The sequence below is a fragment of the Diadema setosum genome, chromosome 8, assembly GCF_964275005.1.
Source record: "Diadema setosum chromosome 8, eeDiaSeto1, whole genome shotgun sequence".
NCBI lineage: Eukaryota > Metazoa > Echinodermata > Echinoidea > Diadematoida > Diadematidae > Diadema > Diadema setosum.
In genome coordinates, this window is record NC_092692.1 from 32,572,141 (window position 1) to 32,596,571 (window position 24,431).

General features: G+C 37.1%; 1 protein-coding gene across 1 annotated transcript in view; it reads right to left on the reverse strand.

Moving 5' to 3' along the window:
• The window catches only part of LOC140232209 (calcium-activated chloride channel regulator 1-like), a 32,455-nt gene extending 14,546 nt beyond the window's left edge, over nucleotides 1–17,909 (reverse strand). Inside the window, exons 1-6 of the mRNA XM_072312346.1 lie at nucleotides 17,742–17,909; nucleotides 10,278–10,569; nucleotides 7,037–7,172; nucleotides 5,657–5,771; nucleotides 3,160–3,292; nucleotides 214–344 (exon numbers count right to left, since the gene is read on the reverse strand). Of these exons, the coding sequence (XP_072168447.1) occupies nucleotides 214–344; nucleotides 3,160–3,292; nucleotides 5,657–5,771; nucleotides 7,037–7,172; nucleotides 10,278–10,569; nucleotides 17,742–17,909 (975 nt within the window). The remainder of the gene's footprint in view (nucleotides 1–213; nucleotides 345–3,159; nucleotides 3,293–5,656; nucleotides 5,772–7,036; nucleotides 7,173–10,277; nucleotides 10,570–17,741) is intronic.
• Nucleotides 17,910–24,431: the final 6,522 nt, after the last annotated feature.

Sequence of the window (24,431 nt, forward strand, 5' to 3'; positions counted from 1 at the left end):
TATGAATATAAATTACCCCCCAAAAATATGAATAGCTGCCGAAAATTTTTTTGAGGGGTGGGGGTTAAGGGTAGAGCTCGTAGTTTTGTCTATTAGGGGTCATTAGTGTTTTGTTTTGTTTCGAAGAGCCAAAATTATGGGAGCTGTACCAAGGTCATGATAGAAAATTATGTAAAATTATCACTTTGAAGATAAAACAAGGACTTAACTTACAGTGCTCATGCTTCCTGATGTATCGATTACCAAAACAACTCTACAAGCGTCTCTTGCAAACTCGAACTGAACGAGGTTGAAGGTCGGAGTAAGGTCAGCTGACGTCAGGTTTGGGGATGAACTCGATGTGTCTTGAGATAACAAGCCAAAAAATAGATATGACTTCAGTGTGACAATGTTTTATTTTTTATTTTTTTTAGCAAAATGTGTTTGGTATATAACGTTAAGAATAAGATTTTTTTTTTTGGTGTAGATTTATTGGTATTGTAATATATATCTCTCTCTCTCTCTATATATATATATGTAAGATAGGAACTCATCCACCTCAAGCTCTGCTTATGATGACTGTCCCCTGTAGTGAATTTTCCTTTGTTCATATATATAAGTACAGTGTGCCTTGGTTTGTTGCTTTGATTCATGTTATTACAGACTGATGTTGTTATGAAATTGACATTTGAGTGTATGAATATAAGAACGACCCAAGTCCAATTTTTGGCCAAATTCAGTTTGACATGGGAAATTGTAGCTTATGCATGGACTCATCTTGTGTATAAATGATAAATCCTAATTACCCCCGGAAGTGCCTGAAATAAATGAGTTAAATCTTATATATGAATGTAAGAATGAAGGACTTGGGCCATTCTTTCATTCATATTATAGCGCCCTCTCTCGTCCTCTCATCTCTATAGCAGAATATCATGTACATCCTGTATATGAATCAAAGAACGACCCAAGTCCATCACACATAATGGCCTCTCCACAATTAATGTTAATGTTAATTGTCATAATAATATATGTTCTAATTTGTATATACAATGTTGCCATCCCATCACAGTTAAATAGAATATTATTGGACAAACAAAAAAGATGTGAAGTTTGTTTTTTTTTAGTTTACTCGAAATGGTCTTCCATGGACTTGGGTCGTTCTTATATTCATATACTCATTTCTTATATTGATTTGTATGTTATACTTTCCCTTTTTGTATACCCTGCTTTGTTTTCATTTATTGTATTTGGAGAAAGAAAATACGGAAATAAATCAAACCAAACCAATATGAACAAGTCAATTACAGACTCGTTCCAAAGAATATTACTTGCCTTCGTCAATTTGAAAGTTAAGATTGAAATTCAGAATCCACAATAATATAATGATAATTATAATAAGAGTCCAAAATATGAAAGTTATTATCTTCAAGAGAGTATGCTCAACAAGATTGGTCTTTGCACAATTATGCTATCATTGAATACTTTCTTCCAAATACAACAGTATGAAACTCTCCATTCTGGACGGGACCCAAGCCCTATTGAATATTAATATTGCCGTGTTATGCATGCACAATCAAAATTATCATTTCAGTGAAAATAATTGAACAGCTTATTTATAACGCGACAATTTCTTTTTTTTAGAGAACATCTGAAAAAGAAATAAAAACATACATATCTTCAACGAGGATTGCGTCACTTTGAACACGAGATGCATAGGAAATAATATGGTGTGGAGAGTTGCAGACAATAAAGATGTGATCATGGTAATGAACCCAACATTGGACTGTTGGAAAAGATTTGTTACCCAGACACGATCAAGTTTATTTTTACTAACCAGACAAAACTCGGAGAAAAAAAAATGTAAAAAGGAAGATCATCGAATAGCAGGTCATAAACTTAACAAAGTTACGGAATTTTCAAAATCTTATCGTTGTCCTCGCAAGTCATTGTTAGGCTATCATAAAACGAGAATATCGATGTAGGACAATTTACGTAGATGAAGGACAATAATTTGTCAATCAGTTGCAATACGTTTCTTGTTCCTGTTTTTGCTTATTTCAGTTTGCCAAACATGCATTTTGTAAAAATCATTTGCGTATAAATGCACGGGTGACCTGAGCCGATGAAATCATCATCTCATCTAAAGTTTATTTCAGTTGCCATGATCATATTCCAAATGTTGCATCAGCATGTCGAATGTGTATGAAAATAAGATATACCATTTCGTTTGCATGAATGTTTCAATTCAATCACTTACAGTTTTTTTTCACTTCCATCGAACAGAAAGCGATACATAACACCAAGTATTCCAGCCAAGAGGTAGAGGAGTACAAGTTAAAGAAAATGTGGTACAAAATATATTACGTGCGAATGAATGAAAAGTGTCAGATAAACAATGCGTTCTCGGCAAGAATCACATTAAGGAGTAAATACAGCGATGGAAAAGAGTCATCCACTAGCAGAACTTAAACATAACTCGGTAAACAATATACAAATACATATCTATCCTAAACTGATCTATATTGAATAAGAGTATTTTATCTGGAAATTGTCAGCTTTGCTTAAACACTACGGAATACGAATGGAAAATGAGATCTCAATATTGCAGCACAGACAATATTCACTGAGTGTGGTTTTATTGCTATTACTAGAACATGGAGCAGATTTTGGTATCTGAGATTTAAGACTTTGTAATAAGAAATCATACACGTTTTATTTACTTTTATTTAACAATGTTTAAGCTTTCATCAACTACACAGAAGTAGTATAAAGAAGAAGACGACGAAAACATGACGAAGAAGAAGAAGAGAAAGAGTTTTCATTTAGCAAAGGCTGCTTGAGATCGTCTCCATGGGTTCATCCCACTAGACCAACACCCACGAGTCATACGGCCCACGAGTTCGACATTGAAAACAGGTCCATGAGTCATACAGCTCACGAGTCATACAGCCCATGAGTTCGACACTAGGCAAATAAAGCCCAAGAGTTCGAAACTATAGGTATAGTTGCTTATAAAAACAGCCCGCGAGTTCGACAGATACAAACGGGGCTTAATGTACAAATGTACTGCATGACTCGTGAACTGTATAACTCATGGGCAGTATGACTTGTGAGCTGGATGACTCGTGGGCTGTATGATTCGTGGATGTCGGTCTCGTGACGTGCACCTCGTCTCCATACCTCTAAAGTCCGGATGTTCCAGCATCACTTCCCATGCACTTCTTGAGTCGCAAAGACGGTTTTGTTTGTTGATGGCTTCGCGATTGTGCAGATTACTTGGATCGGTTGTATCATTGCTACAAAAATGTTCAATCTAGAAAGACAGGGTGATGATTATCCGTGATTGGAATAAGTACCAATGACACGTACAAAGGTGATTAAACCCAATATTTGCATATATGTTTTCACCCTGACAAGTATCATTGATGTTATTGGAATGCCGCTCAATGGTAAATATCAATGGTGAAAGGTATCTAAAGTGATATAGGCCTTTAATGAATGCGATATCAATGGTGAATGTTGAATGGTGAATGGTGAATGGTATAAGCTAATGGTGGAAGGCGAATGGTATGTTAATTACGTGTAAATATGGTGTATTAATTATGTGTCAATTGCAGAAGGGGAATCGTAGGCCAGTATGGTAGGCCAATGGTATGAATGGTCAGCTGATGGTGGAAAATAAACATAATTATGGAATGCCACTGGCTATTACATGTCATATCAATGGTATAAATAAGTGGTCAATGGTAAAAGGTACAATGTATGTCAATGGTATATATCATTGAACACGTTGAAATGAAGATTTGTAGATGGATTTTAGGGTATCATTCATTCCCCTTCAATATGCAAATGGAATGTTCTAATTCTCCATATTCAGTGATGGTACAGTTAGTTTGAATGATAAATTCTGAATGGAAAGTGATGGGTGAAGTCATATAATATGGTATACCATTCCAAGGCAAAATGTTTCAAATGAAAAACTCTGAAGGGTTAATGAATGGAAATGTCAAAGGTGTACCATTCATTTTTTTTTCGTTTGTTGTACGAGCATGCGGACCAGAATGGAATGAACAGGATGTTTGATTGGAAAGGATATAAAAAGATAGTGTATCAAGCAATGAAAATCGACTGCATTTGAAAAAATGAAACCAGCCTTGCAGTTTGCACGAAACATCTATACGCATTCGTACTCGTGATCACCCTAGAAAATGATTTTTCACCGTCAGTATATCGAACTGCTGTCTCAAAACTCAGGGCTTATGCTGCATCCTAGATCTAGTTATATGATTTTACATACAGTCAATGGACTATAACAAGCGTGACTTCTGAACCTGGCGCATGCGCCTGACAGCAAGTATGTATCACGGCCGGAGCAGTGTTTTCAAACCATTTCCGGGTTTCATGAGCTAACAATCAAAAAAAAAAAAAAAAGTCCTCAGCTCATCTCTCCCCCCGTCCACTTCCGGGTTTCTTCAGCTAACAAGCAAAAAAAAAAAAAAAAAATAAAAATGTCCCATTTTAATGCCACTTACGTACTTCCGGGTTGAAAAAAGTGTGGGGGCCCAAAGTGATGACACCTTAATATGTATTCCTTTGTATGGTGCACAAAAAGTGTGGGGGACCGAGCCCCCACGGCTGCGCCGCCCCTGTGTATGCTCATAATGGATGTCTCTCGTTTGGTTTGCTTTCTTTTTTATTCGTGTATCGAAAGCATCTTGGCACTCATCTACTGAGTATATAGATTTAAACCGTCTATGTGAATTCAGGCCTGCAGGTTGTCCTACGGGGTCTTAAAGGGATGGTACAGTAGTGGTGGAGATGAGAATTGGACCTCTAGCTTTTTGTGAGATACCAACAGAACACCCATGAAATAGCACAAAGCATACTATTTAAGAGGATTCGAAAGTTTATTTGATGAAAATCGGGTTTGGAATGACTGAAACATCCAAAAACAAAGTAAAACAAAGCGATCGTAATAAAAGCTGGGTCCCACGCTTTATAAGAATCGCTCTGTTTTGGATATCTCAGCCACTTCAAAAGCATTTTTCATTAAATAAACGTTGAATTCCGGAATTACATGCTCTTTCACATTTCATAAGAGGTTTCTCATTATCTCAGCAAAACATGTTAGAAATCCGAAATTAGGTCTCAACCAAAAATATACGATCCCTTTAAAGCCCGATCCAATGTTGTGCATTCCGCTATAGACGATACATAACAGATTAAACGCATGCGCACATAAATGCACATGCCAGACACATACGCAAGCAAACACAATCGTCACACACGACACACGACAAAGAAAGAGCAAACAAATCGGGAAAGGAGGAAGATGAAGTTCCCACATGGACGTTCAACTAAATGTCTTGGGGAAAACGAGACAACAATAAGTATTGTTCGTTTGTTTGTTCTACGCCTACGGGTACATCGGTCAAAAAAAAAATATGGACAAGCAAAGAACTTCATACTCGGATCACCACATTTCAAAACTAACGAAAAAAGAAGTGTTGGGTGAGGGGGAGGAAGTCGAAAATGAAAATATTGAGGCAGAGCTGATGAATGTTTGGAACAAAAAAAAAAAAAAAAAAAAAAAAAAAAAAAAACGTGTGAAAGTATTAACCTTAGGGTGAAAGTTTCCAAACATGATGGAAGCTGTTGCTCCGTTAAGGCTCCTCACGGTTGATACACAGCCCTCTGCGTAACCGTCGCTCGGGTTACCAGAGCAAGGCCTATAAGAGCCTGGAGATGCCTCCACGTACCTGAACATATTAAAGTAGCTCTCATCTGGACATCTATCAAGCATGATAAAGAAGACAAAGTAAGTGAGTTACTCTCACAACGTAGTGGCTTTGCGGTCCAAAACTGTCCCCAGTGAACTCGGGGTAGGAGGAAATTTTCTTTTATTTCCTTAAATGTATTGGGAAAACGTTGATGTGAAGCGCCATAGGAAATTAAAGACACAAACTGTCATGATAATACTGCTAGTCAGCCAGATGTTTTTACAAATTTTTAACTTTCGTACCCTATGGAGAAGAACTTTTCTTTTTGAGTAGAGATGAAAATGAAATAACCACTACAAGTTGTCAATATTTCTTTTCAAGAGAATCATACATGAATTTTAAATTACTCCTGAAATCTAATGCCGTTAAATTATCATACGGACGTCTGTGCCAAGTCTGAATATATATATATATATATATATATATATATATATATATATATAATATACATACATATATATAATACATACATACAAACACAGATATATAATCATGGCACACATAAGGAGGAAAGCATTGACACGCCAATGCTCTCCTCCTTATACGTGCTATGACTGTACACATTGCGTAAAGGGTGCGCACTCTCATAGCAACCAAGTCTATGATTGTATACACATATATAGAAGGTGGATGGAAGCCTCCGAAAATTTGAGTTACTCAATAAACTCTATATTGGCGAAATATTGCATTACCGGTTTATTCTTCATTATATATACATAATGTATGCATGTACTATATTTCACGTTAAGTACGACTCCACGTGTCTACTCTAGATAAATGAGGGTATGAGGGTTATATGCGTTCGAAAACATCGTTTCTTAATTTGCGATTAAAATGAATTTGCTATGCAAGGTGGAAGAGATTTTTTTTTGCCGTCTTTCTATAAGTATTATAGCCACTACCGTAAAGCATTTCATACAACCTGCGTCTAGTGAAGTAGAACGTGTACTGGATATTTACTCTATCACGTTGGTTTTTGAACCAACTTTGATTATTTCTATGATATAGCTGACACTGTGACATTTAGGTTCTTACAAACGATGTCAAAAAAGGTGAAATGTTATATGAATTACACTCCATGATGTACAACGTCATAAAGTACAATTTCAAATACTTTCAATACAGGCCTATATGCAACGTCTTATGAAATTAGAAGCTCTTGAGAAGGACAAACGGAACGGGAGTGATGTGTCGTATTACCCCACATCATGTTCTTGATTGACATGAAACTTTCTAGTATTTATATGCGGAACAAGAACCATTTATGTCACACTTACGTCACAGCTCTCCACTCGTTATTATGCTGGGTTGACTGGTAAAAGTAGGCCACGTTTTCTCGGTCTCCCACGGGGTCAGGGTATTCGTTGAAGAGCCCCCAACGGAAATGTCCCCACTCGTGCACCAGCACTCGCCCTGCGGATTAATATCTCAAATTAAGTACGGTGATGCTGATAATGAAGATGGTGATGATGGTAAACGTAATGATGGTAATACTCGGGGACCGTGGATTATTTTCAGTGAAAGGGATGGGGTCAAGGGACAATGTCGGACAGATGTCGGAAGGAGACGAAACTCCAAGAAATCATAGAGTTTGGTTAGTCTAAAACAAAAACAAAACAAACCAGAAAGGAAAACAAACATTGTGAGTGGGGCCCTAATCCCATGGTATCAATTCGTTCCCTGCCAGGTAATACTAAATGGTTAACAATTACTTGGGAAATCACGTGAATTATGCAAAGTCAAAGAGTTATATTGCGAGAAGTGACGTCACGTCAAATAATATAATTCACGACTTTGACTGGCTGCTAACGGGACGACAATGAAACGTTGCGCATTTGACATGAAGACTATCGTCGGTTTCGATTTCTGCATAGGCGTCAAATTGTCCCATACTTGAGCAACGATGGACACAAAATAAAAGGAACGTTCAAATTCGGCTCTGATCGTATAAACATTGTGCCATTCGTAAGAAGCATCATAAAACCAGGAAGGTGGAGCCCCTCCCTGATAAAACCATCGTGACTGTAAGCATGAGTAGTTTCTCAAGCTCTACGCGCAACTGCCACTTCGTTGCTGTTAACGGAGGGGTAAAATCTTCGTATCGTGTGTCCTTCAGGAAAACTTCGTAAGTAGGCTGACGTCACACTGTCTCGAAATTGGCACAGGATGGATATGGATTTTCCAATTTCGAGTAAAGTTATGGTGGCCCTGAAGTACGCTCGACGACAGGTCATGTGCGCCGTGAATTTTGCGACCAGGTCGCGAAATTCCCGATTTGGGACGCCAAGTTCGTGAACCGGGATGCGAATTTCGTGACCCGGGACACTAACTTGGCGACCGGGGACACGAATTTGGCGACCGGGGACGCAAAATTTGCGTCCTGTGGTCACGAAATTCGCGACCCAATATCGCGAAGTTTGCGACCACAAGTCACGAACTTGGCGTCCCAAATCGCGAATTTCGCGACCTGGTCGCAAAATTAACGACGCACATGACCTGTAGTCGAGCGTACTTCAGGGCCACCATATAAAGTTGATCCGAGCCTGGTTAAGAGTTGACTAAGAACCACTGAGTGTTAGCAGCCTGAGAAACTCCACCGGTGGTTATACACTTCAAAAAGTCCGGTGTTAAATAGTGAACACCGAGCTGGTGTTAAATTTTCGGTGCTCATTTATGGTGTTAAATTAACACCTCCGGGTGTCATTTTCCAAATTTTAAACTGTTTTTTTGAAGAGTTTCTTAGTAACTGCACTTCTTGTTGATTTTTAATTCAAACAAGACGATCAAAAATTTCACATTAAAATACTAGATTTTTGAAAAAAATGTGAAAATGAATTAACACCAAAGTAACACCAGCTGGTGTGGTCTCTTATTGAAGCTGGACGGGTGCTAAACCATTGATATTAGCACCAACAAATATCAAATCAACACCATGTGGTGTCATTTTTGAATTAACACCAGTACAGTGTCAAAATAACACCAGGTACAGTGTCAAATTAACACCATGAAGTGTCAGGTGAACACTTTTCAACACCATCACAGTGCATTTTTAACACCTGTGGGTGTGGTCCTTTATTGAAGTTTGATCGGTGTTAGATTTAACAAGCGTGGTGCTAAATCTAACACCGATGTTTTTACAGTGTATGATGGCTTATAAGATGCTTAATACAGGCGTTGAGCACACTGTCCCAAGTTTGAGCAAAGATGAACATGCGAAAAACAGAAACTTTACATATTCGGCTCTGATCGTGTAAACTTCGGGTCATTTGTGGGAGCATCTTAAGCCATCGTATATGACTGCCGATGGATTTTCTCAGGATCCGGCATTAACTTCTTCGGCAAGCCAAAGAATAGTCAGAAGATCTTGCGATGGTTCATATCATAACAAGCTTCTAATCTTCGTGTAGTCTCCTGGCGTGGTTAGAGTGGCATCGTGTTACCTAGTAGGTGTCATACTTGCTTTTGCTGTTGATGAATTTTGACTACGTTCGAGGACAAACTTCGCAGAAAACTGAAAATGCCATATTCGCATGATTCTCTTGTATATCAATTTTGGGACAGTGTGACGCCATCTTCAGGCTCCCTGTTATGAGCCCCCACCAACTCTAGGATGTGATGTGTATGTACAGAACAATGATTGATAGCCCTAAACTCATCCCAATAGCACTATACAGGCCTAAACAGCGGGATGAACTTGCAGAGCTCCTGGAATGCTCTAACACTTAACCACATAGCATCTAAAATTGCCGAGATGAAAAACAGAAGGTCCTTCATAGAGCATACTAATCTTGTCATCGCAATGAAAATTGGGTCCTCGGCGGCTCTTCTTTGTACAAATAACATAGAGGGGGAGCATTTTCCTTGTTGAGAATGTCGTAAGGACAGCTTTGGTTCGTGTGTCTATGTACTCAGCGGTGATACAAAAAATGATATCAGGAATTATTTTATGGGAGCAATGAGTGTTGTTGACGTAGATCCAAATGTTTCGTTTCTTATTAGAGGGAATGTGAAGTTGTGGTTTTGGTTTTATTCATCTTCCCGGTTTATCTTTAATCATAATTGTAAGTTTTTCACTTGCATAATGAATGGTGTTTGAGTTAGTTAGTTGATGTATTTCCTTCATATTATTGTCTCACATTATTTTTTTTTTTCATTTCTTTCACTTGAAGTTATCTGCAGTCATGCAATTTCAGGTTTCTTTAATTCTTTACTGTCCGTCGGGGGTAGCAGGTGAACTACATAATATTTGCATTCTTGTGATGATCCATGTATAGGCCTACTTGTTTCTCTTCAAAGGATTAACTGAAAAGAAATACTCGCTGATGTACTGTGAATGTATGAAACAAATCAAAAGAATGAATGCATGGTTGAGGAAGTGCGCTTCCCATTTTGTTTGTTAAGTGTAAAATTCCATAACAAATAAACAGCGCAACAGACTTCGAATTCGAGAGTTCTGTTTGCCCTCTTGAAACATGAAATGATTCAATAACTTGAAAAGTGTCTTTGTTAAGACTTTACCAAGATTGCCGTAGGTGTTCTCGACTTCTGGGTCGGTCAAATACTCATCCATGAAATGAATGAAGCTGCCGGGTTTACCACAACCCTGGATTTGCAAGGTGTATGGATCGGGCGCCCACAGCGGATTGGCTGGAGCTACGATGACGTCAGCCAGGTCAAATCTGTTTTCTCCAAGTGGGCCGTATTCCGGCTTGGAAGTCCAGTGTGAAGGTATGATGATAGTGACATTTCTGAAGAAGAGCTTGTTCCGAGTTGCAGTGTACAGGTAGCTTGATCCCTCCGTGAACATTCTCTGAAATTGGAAAGACCAAGGAGGTACAAGAGATGGAGTAACAACAGTGTTATTCAGTTTGATCCCATATTTGATGCCGTCACTAGGAAATATTTCAAGTATGTGCTAAACTGTAGCTACCGACGGATAGGAAGACAATCGATTCATGTGGCATTGCATCATGACTTGTCTCTCTCAAAGGAAGATAATCATGTCTTTATGATGGTAATTTGCTCCTCGCCGTCCCTTCATATGAAACATGAGCGGTACATAAAAGTACAGGTACAGGGATGTGCGAATAAAGATTCCGCAAAATATGATGATATAAGAATTAAAATTACTCGACTTTAAATGTTTTTAAACTATTAAATCTAACATATAGATTAATAAAGAATTACACTTGAAGATTGTTCCATATTATCACTTTCATTTGTCGGAAGTGATCGGAAAGATGATTAAATCCGCTTTCCAGTAAGGGTGCAGTTTCACGTATTTTCACAACGAACGGCTCAGATTTAAATTTTTTTGATATAATCCTGGACATGATTTACTTCTTTTTACATAAGCCTTATCATAAGCTGAAATTTAATTTCCTTTGATACAAAAACAAACAATATAGCCGACATTATGTTAGCGTTCCAAATGAACGATCACATTGCTCGGAAAGACGGCGGCATCGAACCCCGATCATCAAAGGCACAAATGCACCTGTGGAATTCTTTTGTACATCCAAAGAAAACCGACAGCAGTTTGAATGTTTACAGCCAATTGGAACTCCATTTCTCAAACCTCCTTGGTAAGACACTGCAAGAAACATGTTTTAGGCATTTCCAACTGTTTGAATAGTTTGCGATATAATTGTAGACTATAGGGAAATCACCCCTTCCTCCGTGACACTTACTCTCCTGGTAACTACCCTTCTGATAACTAACCATCCTGGACAAAATTATCAACCCCAGGTCACCTAGGACAGTTTAATACCACCAGAAGAACTACAGAATAATCATTACTGAAAAATACAGAAGACTCAAAACAAAAAACAACGTCAAAAACTAAACAGAATATAAAACAAAATACACACAAATGCACGTCATAGGTAAACTGTACTTCTTCTGTAAAACTGCCCACCGTAGGCTCGCAAAAGCGGAGCATAAGAATCAGCATTTAAGAACTGTGGGTGATTTTCAGATTTTTACATTTTGGATGATTATAAATTGGTTATCCTTGGTACAGACTTTCGGAATTTATAGTGATTGCATTAAGCATGAGATAAGGAATAAGAATATGTTTTCAAAATTTATAACAAATCACAATGAACATGGAAGATGACATGCACCTTAAGAATCCATGAGTCGGGGCTCAAGGCTGCAGAACAAAAGGAAAAAAAAAAAAACCCCAACTTGCATAAATTCTACGCAGTTGACTTATTTTGTTTAGCAACCGGTATTGTACTGGAATTACATTGTTATCACTTCTGAAATATGTGAGACTCCTACTCATGCATTCTTACGATGAACAGCTCCCACTCGTACATTCTCGTGGTGAAGCTAGCACACTGGAAATAGGGTTCGTTTAGCATATTTCGTTGCGTTTTTCCTAATGTTTGATTTTCCTATTTAAAGGTTCGTCAATCCGAAAATGATAGGAATTTTCATTATTCCGAAGTTTGGTTGATCCAAGGGTAAAAAAAGGAAGGTGAGTACACTATGAAAACTTCCGATTTGCGATCCTAATTTGTCTTTTCGTATAAACGAACATTCCTCATTTTCAGACTGACGAACCTCGGGCATAACGAACATTTATTTCACTTCCTTCTGGAATTATGAACTTTCCAAAAAACGAACCTTCGAAAGAACGATCAATATTTCGGATTAACAAACTTTATTTCATTTTCGATTTAACGGCTTTTCGGAATGACTAGCCTTCAGAATAACGAGCGTTGGGAATAACGAGCCTGCGTATTACAAAAACCGAACCTTTAAAATAACCAATTGTAGGCCGTAAGCAAATCCTAAACCATCACTTCTTATAATTTCATTTTAACACTAGAGTACAAACGACTGTATGCTCTCTCTTAAATGCAAAATATAAAGGAAATTTATGAGATTCTTTACTCCAGGACCAGAATGAATTCCACAAATCTAATCATGGAGCTGTCGATTTATGCACTACATGATATGAAATTATGAAAATTGCCTGGAAATTCCTTTTGATTACAAACGTGTGTTTGCATGAAGACCGACGCCAAACATTATTCATATTATGTGAAACGCAATTCAAACGACGAAAAATGCATCATTCTAGGAGGGAAAAATTCCTGAAAATAGCTGATTTTTCTTTGGGATAATCGGCTAGCGGTGTGTAATGATAGGAATTATGTTGATGTGTGTGTGTGGGGGGGGGGTGGAAGGTTTACCAAGGGTTTATTGTTATCAACATTTTTCTCTCACAGAAAATCATCTTTTCAAGACTAAATGTCGTTGAAAACATCAAATAATCTAGTTTGTAGTTCCACTTTGCGCTTGCGCAGGAAAAGGTAATTTGTGATCGGAACAGATATGATTTTTTAAACTCAATGAGATAGGCATCTGTGTGGCAGTAATTATTCATGAAGTGAACGACATAAAATGGTACTTTCATGCATTTCCACCTGACGACAACAAACTGTATTTAAAAAGGGAAGTATATTATGAAGTGATAAATGAAAATAGTTTTTAGTGCATTCGAAGAAGAAGAATAAAATTGATGTTTCAAAAAGTATATTGATCAGCCATCAAGGTTACCTTGTCCAATGTTGTCTACGCAAGTTCATTCTTTGTTTGACTATGAATTTCATAAATTGTTACGTTAGGCAATCATATGCAATTTGTCGCTTTGAAAACGAGAGAAGTGCCTAACCAACTGAGAAAAAAAAGAAGGGTCTTGTAGGTAATATACACATAAGCTAGTTATGTACGAGCTGGTTTACCTGAAGCACTTCTCGAAACGATAACCATCAATAGTAAAATATGTATCGAAGTAATTCTCTATATAGCTACGGCAACTTGATTTACGAATTTTTCTTTCTCTTAATAACAATTTAATCGACGCATGTATGGAACCATCAGAAATGATTTTAAATTTTTCTTTAAAACGATACCCTGCTTGTTATGATTATGCCATCGGGGAAAGGACAGTTTTCCAAAATCGGATAAGATCTTAATTGAAAAGTTGCGATATGAATACCACTGATCATGAAGAGGCGATAAGCATGTTCTTTTGTACTGAGTTTACGATATGTCTTTTGCTCCCCAAAACAGGTATAGGATCAACCTACATTGTAGGAAGAGCTAGGTACTTGCTCGGCAGGATCCCAGGAGAACGTCACAGACCATCCACCCAACGATATGTTGCGGGAAGGTACAATACAAAGAAGGGTATCTGATTAGACTATGAGAAATCGCCTCCAATCTGCATGCCCCTTTTCCGAGCAAGAGAGACGGCGAAAAAGCCGGCAGCGACTTTTTAACATAGGCAGGCCCGCCTCTTCGTGTTGCGAATATCTCCGCTATAGAACATTGTCACTGAAATCCACATGAACACTGACAAAATCAAAGATCCCTATGACAACAATGAAAGTTAATGCAAAGCAATCCCCTGTCACTTCAGTTGTTTATTTACCTTTTTGTGAAAATGTGGTGAAAGTTCTGCGAGATTAAGTAGCTTGAGCCCTGTTCTTAAATGTTCATTCTTTTTGCTTTGTTTGGTTGAGCACATCACGTTCGGATTCAATGTTGTTAGAACGCATTACAACCAAAGAGGCATTGGGAAACTCACTTTACATATCAATATTAAACATGGTAAAAAGGAACAAAAATCCATGACGAAATTTGGATCATTTTGCAGCTTTTCAATTTTGCCATTTTTTACCTCACATTTCTAAAGCACGGCACCTCCATTCAAGCCATAATCATAACAAGTATGTAGCGTATTATTTTACAGAAACATGTATTTTTTGTTTCGTTTGTATACCAAGCAAATGTATTGATCAATAATACTGAGATAAGAGATATGGATAATAACCGATCAAATTCAGTTTTTCCAAACTTTTTTTTTCTCGAAGTGTAAAAAATGATATATACGCATAACAAGTACATGATAGGTTTACAATGGCATAGATTGTAATCACGTATTTTGCTTCTGCCGAGCTTATGATTAATGCACATTTATGCACATTGGCAGACTGTAAAGACGGTATCGCTTTTCAAATTCGACAGGTGCTTCCTCTGAATCTTCCGTGCAACTAGGAAAGCAATAATTGTTTTTCGACTTTTCATAATGCTTTCCTCAAAGACAGCGTCGAAGCATACAATAGCGTGAAACCATGCCGTGTTGCGTCGCTCAGAAAAGGGTAAATTCGCTCAGCCATACATGGCTCAGTTTTCAAGGAGTCTATGCATGATAGTCTGAAAATAAATGCAGACTTGGATGATACACTTTTTATGTCTTCTTGATGTTTAAACACCATAAAGGTATGAATAACCGTGTTAACAAATAATTGATGGAAAGCTATGACTTGATTTCCCTTTATATTTTAAACAGAAACGTTTCCCTTCGTTCTAGAGGTATTGTGGAGCTATTTTGCATGTCTTTACTTTGTCATTAGGAGCAGGATCATATGCAGGGCTCGACACTAACGGTGGCCCGGTGGCCCGGGACCACCATCAAAAACGCACGTCAGGCCACCAAGATTTCAAAATTAAAGATTTTGGTGGCCCGATCGGACAACCAAAAAAAAAAAAATCGGATGTTTGCCTTTACTTTTGGAAATAAAGAGCGTAACAATCGGCTCCGTAAGATGCTAGAATAAATGTCAGATGTTTGCTTTTAATTTTGGAAATGAATACCGGTAATATTCGACTCCGTATGATACTAAAATAGATGTCAGATGTTTGCTTATACTTTTGGAAATGAATAACGGTAAGATTAAGCTCCATACGGTGCTAAAATCAATGTCAGATATTTGATTTGCGTTCGGAAATGAATAAGGATAACATTCGGCTCCGGAAGAAGCTGAAATAAATGTCGAATGTTTGCTTTGACGTTCGGAAATGAATAATAATAAGCTGAAATAAATGCCGGGTGTTTACTTTTACGTTCGAAAGTAATTAGCAATAACATTCAGCTCCGGAAGGTGCTAAAGTAAATGTCGAATGATTCCTTCAACGTTCGGAAATGAATAACAATTCATGATATTCAACTCCGTACGATGATTAAATAAATGTCGCATGTTTGCTTTTACTTTCGAAAGTAAATAGCAATAACATTCGGCTCCGGAAGATGCTAAAATAAATTATCAGATGATTGCTTTTACGTTCGGAAGTGAATAGCAGTAATATTCTGCTCCATAAGATGGTAAAATAACTGTCGGATGTTTGCCTTTAAATTTCGAAATGAATAACAGTAACATTCAGCTGCGTTCAATGGTAAAATTAATGTTTGATCTTTGCTTTGACGTTCGGAAATGAATAACAACAATATTCAACTCCGTACGATGATAAAATAAATGTCTGATGTTTGTTTTTATGTTCGAAAGTAAATAGCAATAACATTCAGCTCCGGAAGATGGTAAAATAAATGTCTGATGTCTGCCTTGACGTTCAAAAATGAAAAACATAAACATTCTGCTCCGTACGATATTAAAATAATTGTCAGATGATTCATTTCACTTTAGACAGCAGTAACATTCGGCTCCGTACGATAATAAAATAAATGTCGGATTTTTGCCTTTAAATTTGGAAACGAATAACGGTAATATTCTGCTCCGTGCAATGCTAAAATGAATAACAGACTGTTGCTTTTGCATAGGGAAATGATTAACGGTATCAATCGGCTCAGTAAGATGTTAAAATAATAGCGGATGTTTGCTTTCACGTTCGGAAATGAATAAGGATAATATTCAGCTCCGTAAGATGCTAAAATGAATGTCGGTTGTTTGCTTTTACATTTGAAAATGATTAACGGTAACATTCGGCTCCGTAAGGTGCTAAAATACTAGTAAATGTTGGATGATCGCTTTTACAATCAGAAATGAATAACGATAAATTTCGGCTCTTTACAAGGATAAAACAAAATCTACAATGTCGGATGTTTACAAATGTCTGCAAATGTTCCCACTTTCTCATTTCAAGCGTAAATTTTGACCACCTAAATAGGCATCAACTTTTATAATAATCTATGAGTCTATTTGCTAAATCGTAGAACTCAGAATAACGGTAAGATGATTGAATTTCCTATTCATTTATTTTAGACATGGGTACCTGTATCACTTCAGTAATGCTTAATATCAATTTGTCTATATTTAGTAAGACCAATTTAGTTTTTTCACGTTTTTCTTGGTTTTTTTGTTTGTTTGTTTTTTTTTTTTGGGGGGGGGGCCACCAGATTTTACTTTCGGATCACCAAAAAATAAAAATCAATGATTTTGGTGGCCCGATCGGGCCACCAAAAATAAAAGTTAGTGTGGAGCCCTGTATAAGGTTTGTTCAAGGTATCTAAACCAGAAGTAGGATACATCGATTGCACTGACATTAAATTAATGTTGCTGGTACATCATGAAAAGGTAGAGCAGACTTTTAGAGCAAGTTAGTTATATTGCTTGAACTGCAGTCTTGCAAACAAGTACGAATTTTTAATAAATCTATTGTCAGAGACCATTATCTGTAAAATAGTAATTAGGAAGCTTTCACCAGCTCCATTCATAGAATGCTCGATATCGAAACTTCTCAGGCTTCACACCACTTCTCATTTGAGAGTCAACATCAATATCAAAACTATTCTTTTTAAGTCTGCAAAACTAGTCAAAATGTCATGTATAAAATCATAACGAGGGAAAGAAAACTTATAGAAAGCAAGAGGCTTATTGAAGACGGTTACAAGCTACATACAAGACTTAATCATAGATGAATCCTTGGCAAAAAAATAAAACAAAACAAAACACACACACACGCACACACACAATTACACGACAAAGGAAACATATTATAAATAATTCACCATCTTGACTATTATGTCTTATGGCGACAAAGAATCAAGGGATATACTTCAAGTGCTTGTTCACTCATGTTTTAAACTCATTGTATAAAATGTATCAAAGTTAGTGCTGCAAGAAAGCTGTGAGTTATAATAAGGAGAAATAAAAAACTTTTTTTTACCTTAATTACTTGAACGAGTTCATCACTCTCATTCACTCGGCTGTGTATGGCGACAACAACATCGGCATAGCCATTGTCGACAAGTTTTACCGACGACTTCGGAATGAGACCGCGTGCGGAGCTCACGACAAGGCCAACAAACACGAGTAGGTGCAGTAGTGACAACATGATGACTGGAGAAGATTTTCGAAAGAGACGCACCTTTGAAAGCTGCCCAGCGGTTTGCAAATAGCCGTACGGTTGTTACGGTTGAATGCCCATATTTTAGGTCCAAATGCTTCCGCCTGTGATGCTAGCGTCTGAGTCTCAGAAAACGGTGAGGCATTCAATAATGGAGACACAAGATAATGAAACGTGAATTACAATTCAGGAGACAGTATTGTGCTGTTGAATCATTTCTTGCAGAGAACATTTTACTTGGTAGAATATAAATTCCTTTAAAATAGGTTTTCCCGTCCAATTTCATCAGATTTGGATTCGATTAGACGATGCGGTCATTCAATTTCGAGTGAATTTGAATGATCACCGAGATCGACATTCAAAAAGGTAACTAGTTTATTCAATTTAATTTCGTCATTATGCGGTTTCATGAGTTTCTCACACAACAAGCAGTCAGTCCGCAGCACCCGATAATTCGCTCGTATTTATTTAAACTCGTATGCAAGCCCGCTCTAGGCTTGTGTACGTAATGAGCTGCGTAAGGGGATTTTGTCCTTGGGCTTTCGGCAACAAAAATACACCTTATGTTCACAAATTTGGTATCAAATTCAAGGAAAATATGTAAACTATCGTCACATGTTACTCAAATTATTGTAAATGAAAAATATCATCGCGTAATTTGAGCTTGAAAAATGATGAAAAAAGTAATTCGTGCAGTACACGTTCAAGACGTCAAAAAAATATCAAATTCACCATGCGTCTCAATGAAAATGCTTTATTTGGTAGTCCATCTCCTAATCTTTGTATCCATGTCAATATCTTGACAATTTGTTGCTTAATCCGGTCAGGAACCAGTAAAATATACATCGATGTCAGTGCTGATCAGCTTGAAACCGTGTAATCTCAAGAGTAAGCTCTCTCATTGGACAGCGCTTACATTCAGCGCTTGCAGTACGTCATTACGCTGCTACATAACGGTTTCATGCCACCACAGAACTATATAGGTAGAATGATCAAGTGGGGTCTTGCGGTTTCTTGGCACGCGTGTAGTTGAAGCGCTGAATGCAAGCAATGAGAGAGCGCTTTCGCGCCACAGTACACTTTGCGTGGAGCATACTTCCGGCTTAGGAGTGAATTTTACAGACATTTCAAAACGGAAAAACTAGTATAAATCATGCTTGCGTCTCCTTGACTCCAATATATGATGAGCATCTAAGTTTCCTCTCTACGAAAAAGCCAAAATCAGAAACAACAGTTTCTTAATCCGGTCAGGAACAAAAAAAGAACTTTAGACGACAAAATCTTCCATGAAAAGCAGGCAAAATTTACGCAAATTCAACTGATAATATAGTCATGATAAGATCCGATGTTATACGCAAATTTAGTATCAAAATAAAGATCAAAGTCTGGAGAACAATTTACCGTGACTTGTAGCCATGACAAATGTATGTACAAGTCGCTACACTGTGAAAACCATAGCCTTATCAAAGTCTTGCAAAATCTCGCACGACGAGACACCCTTCGAACGCAAAGATCGTCAACGAGAGTGCTGAATAAATCTTGCCGGATCGGCTCATTAGCATACGTGCTGCGGACTGACTGACAAGGGTGTAAAAGGACATTCAAATAAAAAATGCAAGTGCAACGCATTTACATTCACATCAGCACCGCCGCGCCGTGGAGAGCGTTAAGCTATTCAAATTCACGATAAGTCAAACAATTATAAACTTTGGGCAGTCTTTTTCGTTGTTGCTTTTATTCTTTGTAGTTTACTCAGCTGTTTGAATATGCAAACTTGATATACCTTGTGATTTTTTACTCACACTTGCTAATAATTCGTATAACTCCACTAACAAACACATACATTTACACTCTATTCATACACGATTTTAGCCGCTGCTACAGCACTGAATATGCGTGAACATCTTGAATACGGACAGAATTAGTGGATGAAGCTTCACCTTGACAACCAGCAAAACTGGCGATATAACCCTCTGGTGAAATAGGTCTATCTACATGGCAGCAGCTGATCCGATGGCGGCAACTCATGGTATGGACATGGGGAACTAAGGAATAGAATCAAAATTGATCAATATGGATTTGGACGGGTAGGACCCCTAAGATATTCTGGGATATGGCTATTTCCTAAATGTTACATCCATGTAACTGTAAGGGATGAATTGAAAGTGAAAGAATTTCAAGGTCGACAGGAAAGAAATTTAATAATACAATTAAGATGATTAAATGAGACTTTGAAATGAAAATGAAATTGTATCATCCAATATGACAGTGAAACAAAAAGGCCCGTAGAAGTTGTGTATGTTGATTGAATTCGAACGTTCAAAGTGCGAAGTTGTGTTCTTATAAATGGAATTGAGACTGGTATTCGGCACGAATTTGAACGTCTATCCAGCTGGCGCGAAATTGAATGCCAACTCTGTGTCGTTAAATTGAATGAATTTCTCTCTAAATTGAATGAAACAAAAATTATTTAGACCCAAAGGCAGGATATGATCCATTCTGGCATTGATGGGGTCTCATCCTCAAACTCCTATGAGTGTTCTGATAGACCGCCATCGGTCTGGAGCGGTTTCTATCCACTATCATCTCAAACCGCAGCTTCACTCTCAAGACCAGCGATGGTCATATCAGTCCCCTTCGGAGGCAAACAAAATGGAGTGCCTCGAGGCTCAGTTCTGGCACTCACCCTCTCCAGCATCTACATAACGACCCCCCCCCCCACCCCACCCCACGACCTCAGCACAGTGGGTTATGCTGATGGCCTTGCTCTGCTGTACTCTGATAAAGAGATTGTCAAGGATAGAGGACGTACGTCCATTCTTCAGACATCACAGTTGCAAAGTATTCCATTTAATTCAATTCAAAGTTTATTTCATTTTTCGACAAAACATATGTTTCACTTTCTTTGATAAAAGAGAATAAGGTAAGTAGAACATAGTGAAATGAAAAGACTGTACAACAATTGGGGACCTATATCAATCATACATTGTACAGTAAAAAAAAAAAAAAAAAAAAAAAAAAAAACAGAAGTGATCAAAGTGAGGTACATATACCGTTGCTTAAAGTGCAAAAAAATGGAGGGACCCACTAAAAAGACAGAGCTTGTAGTATGTGGGCCCCTCTGGAACAGAACATCGATGGAAAGATAAATTGAATCATCGTAGATACAAAAAATAACAAAGTGGAAGAAGTCTGGAAGCCTACTGAAAATTAGATTAACAGATAAATACACTTTCATAGACGCGAACAAACATGAAACAGGACTAGACAACAAGACAACTACTGAAAGAAAAGGTTGTACAGGACAAAACGGGATGGACAAGACTGACAAACTGAAGACAAAATAGCAGACAAGAACGTACAACAGAAACAGAAACAGAACAACAAAAACAACAGAAACAGAAACAGCGATCTTCGGCAGAAGCATGCCAAGAGAAACAGAAGATAGTTGTGGGGAAAAGTAATATTTTGACGCCTGAAAGAAAGACAAGAAAATAGAAAATAGAGGGACGTATGAACAGGAGTAATATATGGAAAGTCAACTTCTAGACGCTATTGGCAAAATGGCATAGATGACAACATTGCAAACATCCAGGAAATAATACCATTAATTCTTCGAAGAGGGGACAAAGTGAGCAGGTCACTATGTAAGAAAAAAGGCCAAATGGTTAATTCAGTATTGTAGAGTCATACGATTGCAATAAAAAAAGACTTCAGTCTCCTCTTGAAAGAATATAATGGATGGAGCGTTTTTTATGTGATGATTCAAAGAATTCTAATAATTTGGGCCTACATAGATAAGTGTATTTTTAGCAAAAATCGTTCTTAAGAGAGGCAAACGAAATTCATTGGAGCGCCTAGTGGGATATTCATGAAATGATTGATTTTTTAGGAACATAGAATCAAAAATAGACGGAAGCAAGTTATTACAATACTTGTACATAAATTGCCCTCAATTAAACAAAAACAAATCTGTAATTTTTAAGAGCTTGTTAGAGGCAAACAACATATTTGTATGAGAACGTACAGGGGAATAACGGATAACACGGAGAGCTTTCTTTTGTAAAAAGGAACACTCTCTCTAATAAATTCTGATGCGTGTTGCCCCAAACTAATACTCCATAATTAAGATGAGGCAATGTTAACAATATTAAAATTAATATAACATAAGTAATGATATTTGTGGAATATGAAATTTCAATCTATTTATAATGCCTATATTATGTGAAATTATATTGCAAACCTTATCAACATGTGATTTCCAGGAAAGTTTGTCATCCACAATGACACCCAAAAATTCTATATGTGAGACTCTTTGTAGATGAGAGTCATCTAATACTATATTTGTACTTAAACTATCAACAGTATTACTAAAAAGCATGTTTCTTTTTTTTGAGCATTGAGTGATAGCCTATTGGCCCTGACCCAGTTCGTCACTTCTTTTTTTTTCAATTCAATGTTAATTTTATGAACGAGAAAATCAATATCATTATGGGCAAAAAATACATTAGTGTCGTCTGCAAAATGAATAAAAGAGTATCTGGATCTGTGGAGGCTCGAGCTGAGCATGGCCAAAACTATAAAACTGCTACGGTTTTCCATCTTGCCAACTGGGACGCTAAATAAACCGCAAAATGAAGATCAAGCTTAGAGGCATAGTGTTGCCATAGAATGCGACACGAGCTCTCATTCTTTGGAGTTCAACTAGACCACCAGCTCACTTGCAAGCAACGCCTAGAGTCACTCCATGCGAAAATCTCATACCACCCACGACCCTTCGTACCTTGTCTACACCCGAATAAAGAGAAAGGCAACCCCAGCGTCTTCGCTATATCGCAGTCCTTCAGCCACATGCAGCAACCCTTGCTACCTTCAACGCCAACATGAATGGACATAGTAAAGTGACAGTTGGACACTATTGCCTAATTTACCATCACACCAGAAGTGCCTTCAATGTTCAATTCAACTGATGAAGATGTTAAACATCATCAGTAAATTTCTTAATAGTTTTGCTTTTGTCATTGTTTTCGTAGCATTCCGGAATAACCACAGCATTTTCATAACTTATTGACAATTAATTATATGTATATATATACATTTTACTAACACTCGTGACAAAGATTTTCATGATAATATATATATATATATATATATATATATATATATATATATATATATATATATATCATGTGTGAGATCAGTTTCCAGTTTTTCCTATACCCTCACAATCATTTTATAATACCTATCATGCCAAATCAGAAGTAGCGATGTAAGGAAAACAACGATTGAAAACATGTTAGCCTTAAACATTGTTAAATGATGACTTCGCAAATGAGCAGCTGGTGGTTGGATGCTTCTGAAGAAAAAGATGTTAACGGAGCATATCACTGCATATGAAAAGTTAAAACTAAATTAAAAAGGTATTATTATGAAAAGAATGCACCTCTGGTAAAAACTAAGTCTTTTAAAGTATCTCAGTTTAAAAATCCCTTGGATAATACAATGAAGTTTAAATTCAATCCCGACCCAAGATAAGTTCAATAACTATCATAATTACAGAATCAACTTTCTTCTTCTTCTTCTTCTTCTTCTTCTTCTTCTTCTTTAGGTGAGCTGCATTACCTTCAGACAAAAGACCCCGAGAGCCAATTTCCAGACAAACTAATTTTATATCGTAATCTTTTTCGTTCAAATCCCCCTGCAATGGGGTGAATTTCTATGTTTTGTATTTATGTATGTTATCAATGCTAAGTTCAAAGGCACTGACAGTTCAAGAAGATCTATTTTATGCATGCTTTAACACAACACACAGATGTCTGGACGCAGGTTTGTCTGTGCACAATCTCTGTAGGTGAGATTGTGGATCGTCCAATCCAAAGACGTGTCACCTGGGTCTCAAAAAATTAGAGCTTCTGAACATAAATACTACATATTACATCCTTGGATTTTGTGTGATTGTTACGAAACTTCACGGTTCTGTTCGTTACATTTTAGTTTATTGAATAATGTACGCGTGAAGATGGAGTGGAAGGTACCTTTAGTTTGTACTTTCCCCCTTTTTAGCTTCTTTACTCCATTTTTTAAAAATATTATATGTATATATATATATATATATTTAACTGTATATATAATGTGTGTATATTATAATATATATATATATAACCAACAGATGTGACATGCATGCAAAGGTTTTCTCAACTTGATATTCGTGTCCACTTTCAATTGTTTGGGTTTTTATTTTAAGACATCGTAATCTATATTCTCGTCTCCTTCAATTCAAATTAATCGTCTCGGATGAATACAATAGAATGAAAATCACATGAAAAAAGAAAAACAACAACCATAACAACATCTATGAGTTGATGAGATGCAAAACTAATTCATAAAATACATCATCGTTCATTCCTAAAGAAAGGTATTGTATTTTGTATAATGTATCAAAGCCGGGCATTAGAAAACAGTCAGCAGAATACGTGCGCATTATGTTGATAATAGCATACAGTATGTCCC